Source organism: Aplysia californica, unplaced genomic scaffold (genome assembly GCF_000002075.1).
Source record: "Aplysia californica isolate F4 #8 unplaced genomic scaffold, AplCal3.0 scaffold00123, whole genome shotgun sequence".
Classification (NCBI taxonomy): domain Eukaryota; kingdom Metazoa; phylum Mollusca; class Gastropoda; order Aplysiida; family Aplysiidae; genus Aplysia; species Aplysia californica.
The window spans coordinates 69,950-81,562 of NW_004797393.1; the positions used below are offsets into that span (position 1 = coordinate 69,950).

The window sequence follows — 11,613 nt, forward strand, 5'->3', positions numbered from 1 at the left end:
ATGTACATGACTGGGGTTGTAAGGGGGAAAATGGTCTTTAGTCCCAAGAATCAATGTCTGCGTATGAATTTGAAAAAGGAAATATGGTTTGCATCTCTACTGTTAGATTGTCTCTATGTGAAGAAATGTATGTAAGGTTGAACAACAGTTGTGGGTTGTGATAGCTGTTTGGAGAATAAGAGGTGTTATACTTTATTACTCAGAAAAAATATGTGTCACGACGCGGTGGAATCAGGCACTCGTCAATTTTTGGGTAAATAGAGTTATTGATGTCATCTTAAAGGTTCTTCTTTTGTCTTGAATTTGATGAAAAAAAATAACCATTTATCTTGAATAGAAGTCAAGATATTTGCCATTGAAGGAGGTGGGGTCACCTGGTTTCAGAGTAAAATTAACGAGAAAATGGCCGCCAAAATGTGGTGACTTCCATAACTCAAGAGTCCTTGGAAACTGTCAATTTACTTTTTTCTTGCCTTTAATCAATGTTTTTCCATAAAACCCACTAGTAAGAATGTTTTTGAATGGACATATAAGGTGCTGAGCCAAAAATAAAAAATTGAAGAAAAAAAAATCCAAACTGGCCCAAAAATGCCGATTTCTTCAATTTTGTTATTTTGACGAGCACCTGATTTCACCACCATGCCCCATATATGCAAAGCCTGACCACTATACCACAGGCCCTGGTTTTCTGATTTTTAGATTAAAGCGAATATTTATCCTGATTTTTAATCAAAATGCAATGTACTGATTATATGTTGCTGTTTGTGTTTGTAAGGTTTCCTGAGCTTGTGTTCTTTAATAAATGATATCATAATATATCATTTATTATATTATAGTTAAATTTATCTTTTTTCCCTCGACTACCCAACACAGATGACTACCGGCTGACTGCGTGCATGAGCATTGTCAAGATGGCGCTGAGCCAGAGCATGGAGGGGAGGGCTGGTGGAGGGGATACACCAGACTCGGCTGCTAAAATCACAGAAGAGGAAGAAAATGGGGAAAACCCAGTAAGTTTGCCTGCATGAATTTTTATTTTTTTTAATAGTTAAACTTGCTCTAACAGCCACCTGTCTAAGACGACCGCCTGTATAAATAACCATCCATATCTGAGGAGAAATGCTGTTGTCCTAACACTTTGCCGTCACATCTCGCTATTCGGCAAGAACGCCGAACTTCCGTTCCCGTCACAAAACACCGATCGACTATGTTTACCACCCAGTTTCTTTGGATTTCCTCCTAAATGCTTGTGATGGCAAGGGTTTTTGCTATATGAGCCTTGTGATGGCAAAGTGATAAAGAGGTAGAAGTCCTGGACAGTGTCTTTATGATAAAGAAAAATTGCAAAAGGGGGGAGTGTGAAGTGGTTATTTGTGCAGGTGATTGTCTTGGACAGGTGAATATTAGAGCACAAGCAAGTTCAATGTATGTTTGTCAAGTATCTCCATCCTTCTGCTTTTGTGTAGCGCCTCACATAGTTTATGCGTTGGTCCTGACAAATTGGCGTGATATAGCCTGGTCTCCTTATTCTTCAAAATATGTCACCTCGCGGTAGAATCAGGAGCTCGTCAATTTTTGTACATATGGAGTAATTGGTATCATTTTAAAGCATGTTCATTTGACCATCTTTTGATGAAAAAAAAAATACATGCCTATCTTGAATAGACGTCAAGATATTTACGATTGAAAGAGGTGGGGGTCGCCTGGTTTTAGAGGTAAAATTAGCGAGAAAATGGCCGCCAAAGTTTGGTGATTTACAAAGCTTGAGAGTCCTTGGAAAATTAACATTTACTTTTGTTGTGCCTTTAATCCATGTTTTTCAGTAAAATCCACACAAAAATGTTTTTAAATTGACATAAAAGGTGTTGAGCCAAAAAACAAAAATTAGAAAAAAATTGTCAAACTGGGGGAAAAATGCCGAGATATTCGATTTCATTATTTTGACGAGCGCTTGATTTCACCATGATGCCTCAAAAATTGTGTCAAGGTGGGCATGAAACTTGAACTACTTTTTGCACAATTGATCAAAGACAGAATGCTATGAGAAGACATATTGGCTTTCAAGGAATGATACAAATACTATTTTTAAACTTAAAGTCTTGTTCAGTTTGATATTTGTGTGGCGTCGGTGGCCTAGTGGTTAGGCTCTCGGACTCGCAACCGTAAGGTTGTGGGTTCGAATCCCATCAGGGGCCCGGCGTTATGTCCTTGGGAAAGGCACTTTACACAAATTTTCCTCTCTTCACCCAGGTGGGAATGGGTACCCGGCTATAGACAGAGAAAGATCTTGTCAGTTTGATAGTGTTTGAGCACGTGAAATCCACTGCTTGCACTGTATGCTTCCGCGGAAGCTGAGAATGTTTCGGAGTGTTCTATGGTCTGCTGGGGTAATAATATAGTGTAAAGCGCATAGAGCCTGCTGTTGAGCAGGGATATGCGCTATACAAATGCTATTTATTATTATTAATTTGATATTTGTGTGGCGTCGATGGCCTAGTGGTTAGGCTCTCGGACTCGCAACCGTAAGGTTGTTGGTTCGAATCCCGTCAGGGGCCGGGCGTTGTGTCCTTGGGAAAGGCACTTTACACGAATTTTCCTCTCTTCACCCAGGTGGGAATGGGTACCCGGCTATAGACAGCGAAAGATCTTGTCAGTCTGTTAGTGTTTGAGCGCTTAATCAGCTGCTTGCACTGTATGCTTCCCAGGAGTCTGAGAATGTTTCGGATTGTTCTATGGTCTGCTGGGGTAATGATATAGTGTAAAGCGCATAGAGCTTCCTGTTGAGCGGGGATATGCGCTATACAAATGCTATGTATTATTATTATATTTCTTGCCTGTATAGAACTGAAGTCTTTTTCATGAATAGGGTTATTTGTTTTTTATTTTGTATACTACATTTACTCAGACTTTCTTTTTAATCACTGCAAACTGCAGTTAATCTCAACTTTGCTCACATCTGGTCTTGTGTGTGTGTTTGGAGGGGGGCCACTGGTAGGCTATACTTTCTTTCTTTCCTTCTGGTCTTTCTCTCTGTCTGTGTGTGAATGGGGGGTGTCACGGGTAAATCCTACGTCTTTTATTTCCTTTTCTTGTTTCTGTCTATCTGTCTGTGTTACTTTTCCATGGCTCTTTAAGACCATCATCGTGTGTGGTTGGCGGATGCTCTGGTCTTGTTTTCTCCTTCTTTCCTATAAAAAATCTATCGTCCTTATCTCCCCTCCTTCTTTTTTGTGTTTGTTGCTCTCTTGCAACACCTCTAATCTTCGGCTCTTATATGACCTTATTGTGTTGCAAGTGCTGTAAAACTCCTACTAAAACTAAAACTAAAGACCATTATTGTGCTTATAATGCGCTTTGTGTGGAGATTTGCTTCTGTTCACTCAAAACTCCACGTCTGAACCTCACAGCCCTGCAGCAATCCTGAGTGCACAAGGTCACGACCTGGTTCCAAAGCTGCCAACAAATGCGTGTGCCCCAAGCCTGAGGTTGAGAGCAAGCGGCCGGCCGTTGTGTCGGAGAATGAAACTGCCGAGGATGAGGGTGAGTCAAAAGTTAACACCAGCCACACATCATTGCCTAGATAAGAAGCACCAACTTTTTCATGGCCAGCTGACACTATCACCAAAAAGTTGCTCATTTTATTTCCTGAATACCAAAGTAAAAGAACTAAAATACTGATGCATGTTTAGAAACTCATCATTGTCACTGTAAAAAAAGTCTCTGATCTGATTACCACTCGTCTCGATTGCATTATCCCCATCATGCAAGGTCCGCAGTTTGTGAGTTGTTTCCTTACTCAACCCCCTCTGGGTTTGGGGGGATGGGGGTGGGGAGGTTTTGTGAGTAAAAGGAAAACTTATTTAACCATATCCGTACGTCGTGTTTTACTGTTGTATCCATACGACGTGAGGAACTCTGTGTCACCACTTTCCAAAGAGGAAATTTACTCATTAATCCGATCCGTACACTTAGAATAGCAGTCTGCCAAAATGATTTTTTGAGAAATACTGAAAGTTTCAACAAGGTCTTCGCACTAGAAGTATTCTAATATGTGAAGAATACAACCCTGGGGGTACAAAATGACCCCAGGGCGTACGTATAGGGTTAAATGCAGAGTCAAATGTTCCTAAAATGTATACATCGCTGTCTTCATCTCATAGAAAACCAAATAGAGCATAGATAGAGGGGGAGACTGTATACTTTTTGTCCTAGAGTGAATATAATAGCAGTTCTAATGTCTAAGGGCAAATGAACAGTTTTGCAACAAAACGGGACACATCCATTTATCCAGCTTTGAGAAAAATGAAAATTTCTGTTCTTCACCCACTCACTATATAAACTTGAGCAACTTTGTTTTTAGAGTATACATGGTCGCTTTTAAGCACAAATGGGCTATCCTGAAAAACGCTGTTTTGAGAAAATCGATGATAAAGTTTTTGCCTCTTGTTCAGTTTCTTGAAAAGACAAGGGCAGTTTTCTTTATAACTAAACAAATATACATACCAATGAAACCAAACTTCTCCTATAGGTAGGGCAATGCCCACTTTTGGGGAAGGTTAAGATTTCTGGAAGCCCCCAAAATCTGGGTTAGCCCGCTTGTCCTTAAAAGCGACCACATGTTGTAAGGCTTAGTTGATGTTTGCTGCATGATGAAATCTATTTTAGGTTCTTATCCTTTAAATTGATGAGATCTCCTCTCATTTTTGACGAAATGCGACATATCCTGATTACAACAATGCTAAGGAAAGGAAAGAACTGCCGACAAACTTTCATCAACCTCAAGTGAAGTCAGGTGACTCAAAGAAAGAGCATGATTGACAGGCAGTGAATATGTCGTGGTTTGTCAAAAAAGGTTTATCACATTTGTCGCGTTTTTTTTTAAAAAAAGAGTAACTTTCTGCAGTTGTAATAGATGTAAAATGGAGTTTTGTGAAGAAAAAAAGCAGACTCTAGAATGTTCCTCACCTTTCCATATACTACAGTGCTAGTTAACGGCTAAACTTTGAAAATGGCGTTTGCTTCATTTTGTTGTGAAGGTGTTCATTTGTGTAGTTGTTGTTGTTGTTGTTGTTATCGATCCAGCAAGTTGGGCTCTCTCCCTTCTGTCCAATGCCATGTAGTGATAAGTGCAGCTTTGCTGCAGTTGCTGTAATGTTCCATAGAGTGTGTTGTCAATGTTAGGTCTCGGAGGGAGAAGGGTAGCTCCGATGTCATTTAGGGCTGTGCAGTGGAACAGGTGATGATTCACAGTCTCATTATATGCGTAGTCATTTCATTTGTTGTTGTTGTTGTTGTTAGCGATCCAGTAGCATCTGAGCGTTAACTCTTCTGCATGATGCCATTCTATAATAGCTGCATATCTGTTCTAATTGTTGTCTTGAGAAGTAGAGGCAATTAGATGTGTGGGGTAGCTTGGGAAGAAAACATCCTCTCAAATCGGTTAGTTTTCCACAGAAGAACAGATGATGTTCCACTGTCTCTGAGGGAGTCACTTCATTTGTGTAGAGAATTTCTATATTCTCACGTGTGCCCTCAGGCTACCCAGTGATCCAGCGAGGGAACAAGAAGAAGAAGAAGCCACAGGTGACGGTGCCAGTCAGAGTCCTGGAGACCGCCATGTACCAGTGCGAGAAGTTCCTGGCCTCCAAGGAGCACGAAGATATCGACGTTCCAGGGGAGGTTTGTGAAATATGTCTCTGTAATATCTGTTAAATGAGCGAAAATTATGTTTGGTTCACTATCGTTAATTGCCATAGTTATGTCTCCTTGTTAAAATTCATTACTTTGGCACTCTTCAGGGTGAACAATTAAAGTTAAGATTCAGTAGTCTCATAAACATCCCATGTGGTCAGTTGCTGATTCCTTTGCATGGTTGTTGTGCTGAACTATCCATGTGTATCCGAACCATAATGAGGCATCACAGTTTGCTTCAATTCAATTTGGCCTTGTACTCTCTTTAACCTTTCTTTTTAGTGTCATTACATTTTTTTAAATTGGTTTTTCTTGATCGTTTGAACTCTTAGCATTTGGTACATCTATCGGCGAGATGCTGCTCCATTGTTATAAATTGTTTTCCTCTTTAAAAAGAAATACCTGCTTGCCTGTACAATTACTATAGCTTCATATACCAAATCTTCATTCTTTTCTTAAAGTTTTAGTGGATAAAATATACTTGTAGCTTGAAACCTATCCTTTTTAATGATGAACATGCTACAAGGTTTATAAATGTCGAACAAAACTCGCTGCCAACAGTTTGATCATCGGATTCTTCAGCTTCACAAACTTTCCCTACAAAGCTCTGCAGCTGTTTGATTCAATTGCATAAAACAAGCACCAAACTGAGAAGAAATGATTGATCTGCGCAATAAACGTATGATTTGACAGACGTGATGGATTTTCTGGGGTTTTGCTAATATTTGTTATGACTTTATACAACCAAAGATCGTTCTTGACAAGATTTAGTTCACATGGCCAAAAAAAAGGGTCCACGGAAGTCCACGTATTGCTTCAGATGGCGCTGCAGTCTTTTTTTTTTCAGCTCTCTTTCGTTTCTCCAGAAGAAGAACAGGAATAGAACCGTTTGTTAGTTTCGCTTTTATCGTTTTTCACGCAAGTAGGGGGACTCTGTTCTCAAAGTCCGCACTTTTTCGAAGGGGGCGCCACCGAATTTTGAGGACACTTTTTAATTGGCTCAAAGAGAGGAGTGAGCTATCTTGTTATGTATACGATCTTTGATACAACGGAACAATGCTGTGTGGCAGCTGTACTGGTGCGCCATGTACTGAGAGTTCACTCTTTAAATCCCATCAGACGCTGGGAGCGTCCGGCGGTAATAACCCTGTTCCCCATCAGACGCTGGTAGTGTCCGATACTTGTGACAACTGTTTTGATTTATTTAGCGCTAGTTTTTGCTTATTTTTCTGAACTATTCACGAAACAGGTTTTTTTAGCAATGACTAAGCCTTCGTTTCCGCCATTTAATAGTTGGAGGAAAGCTTTTGGGGTTGTAATGAGACATAGTGTACCAGGTTTAGGTGACTGTAGAAAAAACTCAAGGTTTAAAGAGTTAACACTGTGCTGTTTTGGAACATAATTAAGACTGTGCTGTTGTCTCTTCTTCCAGATTGGTCAGCTTACAGATGGTCAGTGGGACGACCTCATACAGTGGTACTACAAACTGGTTCAGTGAGTGATTACTTCTCTTCTCTAATAAATAAGCTCTTGACACTTTGCAGCCACACAGCCGGCCTTACAAAATACCCAATCTGGTCACCCAGCCAGGAGAGCGACTGCAACAGACTTTTCAGTCCTGGCGCAACCGGCGCATTGTTGTGCCAAGTGACCGCCAAGTGCAGCAGCTGTTATAATCAAAACAATGATAATTAATATTAACCCTTTGCGTGTGCATCACGACCACTGCCTGTTTCTATTTGTTTGTGTTTGTGGCATGTGCTTGCAAGATTGTAAAGCCTTGCTTGATCAACATTTTAAATATTGTTCTATTTATGTTTACCGCTTAACAAACACGCAACATAGTTACCTCAATGCTTTCCTTCACACTTGTACGACTGCCTGCCTCTCTCTCCATCCATCTCCGCTATTAGACGTTCTCTTACTATGATTTAAGTGTTGTTTTTTTTTCAATTAAAGCATTAATACTTATTTTCGATGCCCTTTCGAAAGTAATAATTGTGTTAAAGAAATAATACTCCGTAAATGCCGTAATTTTGGACACTTTTTTAATCAAGCTCACGACGTGATTCTCTCTCACCCTCTCACTTCTGCACTACACGTTGTCTGCGCTGGGCCTCTATCTCCCCGTGACCTACTTAGGATAAGGCGGCGAGTTCTCTAACCGTCTAGGAAACAACTGATAGTATAATCGACATGCAACTGTGGTGGATTATGGATTATGTCCCATATCATTACAGAACACCATTCTATGGGAAATTTCTTAAAATTCAGTAATGAAATGTGCTAATCTTAGTTGTTAAACTCTTTATCTCCGAGGGGGGATAAACAACTACGCCGGGGCCCTTTTTTGGTGCTAAATCTAGAAATGACAAATACGTCTTTAAATGGGTCATTAAATTTAAGCAAGCAAACCTATTTTGATAGTTCTTCATCAAATGAATGAACTTCCGGTATAAGAGACCAATTGCAGGAAAGTAATTTTATGTTGAAGTCGTCGTAAAGGAATGTGCCCGAGCCGCTGTCAGCGACTCACCGGCACATTGGTTCCGACCGCGAGCCACTGGGAACGGCTTGCCGGAGATAAATGTTTTAAATAGATTTTGACATAGAAACTCTTCAATGAAAACTGAGTTTCTATTGACAATACCAACTCGCCATCACTATTGTAATGCGTTAAAACTAAATTAGAGTTAATAGTTTGAATTTGATGTATACAATATGTCTTAGACATGCTGAATTTAGTACTAATGATACCTCATTTATTCTTTATGCTTTTAAGAAAGATCATTTCTATTTATAGTTTCAAAATTTGGTTTAATATTCTGCATTAATTTTTACGAAGTTAACAACTGCACATAATACAATGCAAAATCCAGTAAATCCTAGTTCATTTTTATAGGCATTGCAAGGTGCTAGAACTAATAAAAAATGTCTGTCTTTTTAAGGTTTGGGTGAGTTATTTGACAATTTAACACCATTGTACTTTGCATGATCTCTGCAGTGAGGATGGAAACTTCTCGCGGATCCCAACAGCCCTGCTCGGTCAGTGTGAGATCTTGGTGCGTCGTCTGGGCGGTCACTGGCCACAGCTCGAAATGGACGGCGTCCGCAATGTTTGGATCGTCAAACCTGGGGCAAAGTCTCGGGGCAGAGGTGAGTTCAGACTCCTGTCTGTGCCGGAATCTTCCTCTTTCTCCCTCCTCTCACTTGTGAGAATATTTGACATTCTTCAAAGAAAAAGACTGAAATGCAAAAGAGAGATAATTAACTGCATACAGTTACGCTCTAATGGTATCCTGTCCAAGACAATCGTCCATATAAACAACTCCTTCCCATTCCCTTTACCCCCCCCCCCTTGCTTTTTTGTTAACATTATACTGGCATTGTCCAAGACATTTCCACATGTCAAGCATCTATCATCCTCATCATTCCTGCTTCTTTTTTTTGTATGTTACTCTCTTGTAATATTTCTGATCTTCGGTAGTTATATGACCTAATTGTGTTGCAAGTGCCTTTAAACTTTCACTGAAATTAAGCTAAACCTTTCTTCCACCCATTATAATTTCCTCAGGTATCGTCTGCTATGAGAAACTGGAGGACATGCTCAAACTAGTCAACAGTCAGGTTGTGAAGAAGGACAGCAAGTATGTGGTGCAGAAGTATATTGGTAAGTGTTGTTGGTCGCTGACCGTGTGCCTGCAGAATCTTGTTGGTTTTTCCATCTGCTCATTGCCCGAAGCTTCACTGGCAGTTTTACTGATAATTTTTATTATCATGTTTTATCATGAATGCAAAGCTCATTAGGGAATGGGTTTTAACAAAAATTTTTGGTTTGTTTTTTGAGGGGACGGGGGGGTGAAGATAAGGCTTACAGAGGTTTGTGCACCCTTGTAAATTGGTTGGGGTTTTTTTTTTAGCAAACATCTGTAATCCTTATAAGTTATCTCTGCTCCTTCTTTTTTGTGTTTGTTACTGTCTTGTAACACCTCTAATCTTTGGCACTTATATGACTTAAATTTTGTGGGAAGTGTTGTAAAACTGTTACTTAAACAAATGTTTGTGTAAGACGTTTACAATACCTTTACCCAGAGGTGGGTGGTTGTCGGGTGCTCTGGTGTGATTTGCTTCTTCTTTCCTATCAAAAATCTATTGTCTTTATTTCCCTTCCTTCTTTTTTGTGTTTGCTACTCTGTGGTAACACCTCTAATCTTTGGCATTTATATGACTCAAGTTGTGTTGAAAGTGCTGTAAAACTGTTACTAAAACAAATTTTTGTTTAACAAAATTGTTCCCGCTTCCGATCCGTACATTGGGGCTTGCCTGGTTAGTGAGACAACTTCCTTGGACTTCTGCATATTGTGGAAGGGTGGCCAGTTCCTTTCCACACCGCCTTTACTTCCCCAACTCGAAGTCAGGCACCCTTTACTGCTAGGTGAGCAAGAGGTGTCCAAAAAAATCTGTGTCCGAACCCAGACTTTGGCTTCGGAGACGAGTGCACTAACCGCTTCACCCCGCACCCTGTTTTGTGTAAAACGTTTACAAAATGTTTCCCCAGAGCGTCCGCTGCTGGTCTACAACACCAAGTTTGACATCCGCCAGTGGTTCCTGGTCACGGACTGGAACCCCCTCACCCTGTGGTTCTACCAGGACAGCTACCTGAGGTTCTGCTCCCAGCAGTTCACGCTGGACGACTTCGACCAGAGCATCCACCTCTCCAACAACGCCATCCAGAAACACTACAAGAATGGGCCACGAGCCAGCGAGCTACCGCCCGAGAATATGTGGACACATGAAGAGTTTAAAGACTATTTGGCGTGAGTGTTGTTGAGTCCTCTTTTAGATTTAGAGTGAGGGAGGGAGAGATGGCTTTTCAAGATTTCAAAAAATGATTTATTGATTTGAAAGGCCTTTGGCCCATACATCCACACATTTTAACCTATGGCTCGGCAATTACGTACATTGATGCAGCACATCGAATATTTCACATACATTGGGCTCGCATACACACACACACGCACATACGCATGCACGCAGGCAAGCACGCACGCACACACTCACATACACACTTATACTCACACACACATTTTCACCATCTCTGCTAGAGGAAGAAGGGTCCTTGCATTACTCAGAGAGAGAGAGAGAGAGAGAATATGAGAAGAATAGGCTGTGCTTCAGCGAGCTGCCGCCCGAGAACATGTGGACTCACGAATAGTTCAAGGATAATTTGGCGTGAGTGTTGGCTTGTTCTCAGAGAAAGACAGACAAAGAGAGAGAGAGAGATAGAGAGAGAATGAAAAGAATGAGCGAGCTGCGTGCCAGCGAGCTGCCACCAAAGAATATGTGGACACACGAAGAGTTTAAGGACTATTTGGCGTGAGTGTTGTTGCGTCCTCACTTAGATTGAGAGATTGAGAGAGAGAGAGAGAGAGAGAAGAGAGAGAGAGAGATAGGGAGAGAGAGAGAGAGAATGACAGGAGTGAATGGGCTGCGCTCCAGCCAGCTACCGCCTCAGAACAGGAGGACACATGAAGAGTTTAAGGACTACTTGGCGTAAGAGTTGTTACATGAGTGTGGGCATGTGTGTGTGCATGTGTGTGTGTGAATGTGTGTGTGTGTCTGTGCATATATATGTGTGTGTGTGCGTGTGTGTGTGCATGTGTGTGAGATATTTTTAAAATGGGAAATGGTATAGGTTTAACGGCCCTGTCAATACTATTACTATTAGATTATTTAAGAGGCTGGGCCTCCGAGTTCAACGCCCATCTGCGAAAGAACCTAGCCAAATAGGAAATCTGTGTAAAGTACCTTGTGTATATGTGTGTTTGTGTGTGTGTGAGTGTGTGTGTGTGTGTGTGTGTGTGTGTGTGTGTGTGAGAGTGAGAGAGAGTGAGAGAGAGAGAGAGAGAGAGAGAGAGAGAG

General features: G+C 41.0%; 1 protein-coding gene across 3 annotated transcripts in view; it reads left to right on the top strand.

The window, feature by feature from the left end:
• Window positions 1-11,613, top strand: part of LOC101854318 — a 65,748-nt gene that overhangs the window by 34,588 nt on the left and 19,547 nt on the right. For all 3 annotated transcript variants that reach the window (XM_035969174.1, XM_005096191.3, XM_035969175.1), the window contains exons 10-16: window positions 874-1,010; window positions 3,408-3,540; window positions 5,537-5,679; window positions 7,124-7,185; window positions 8,696-8,847; window positions 9,266-9,361; window positions 10,250-10,508. In XM_035969174.1, the coding sequence (XP_035825067.1) occupies window positions 874-1,010; window positions 3,408-3,540; window positions 5,537-5,679; window positions 7,124-7,185; window positions 8,696-8,847; window positions 9,266-9,361; window positions 10,250-10,508 (982 nt within the window). The remainder of the gene's footprint in view (window positions 1-873; window positions 1,011-3,407; window positions 3,541-5,536; window positions 5,680-7,123; window positions 7,186-8,695; window positions 8,848-9,265; window positions 9,362-10,249; window positions 10,509-11,613) is intronic.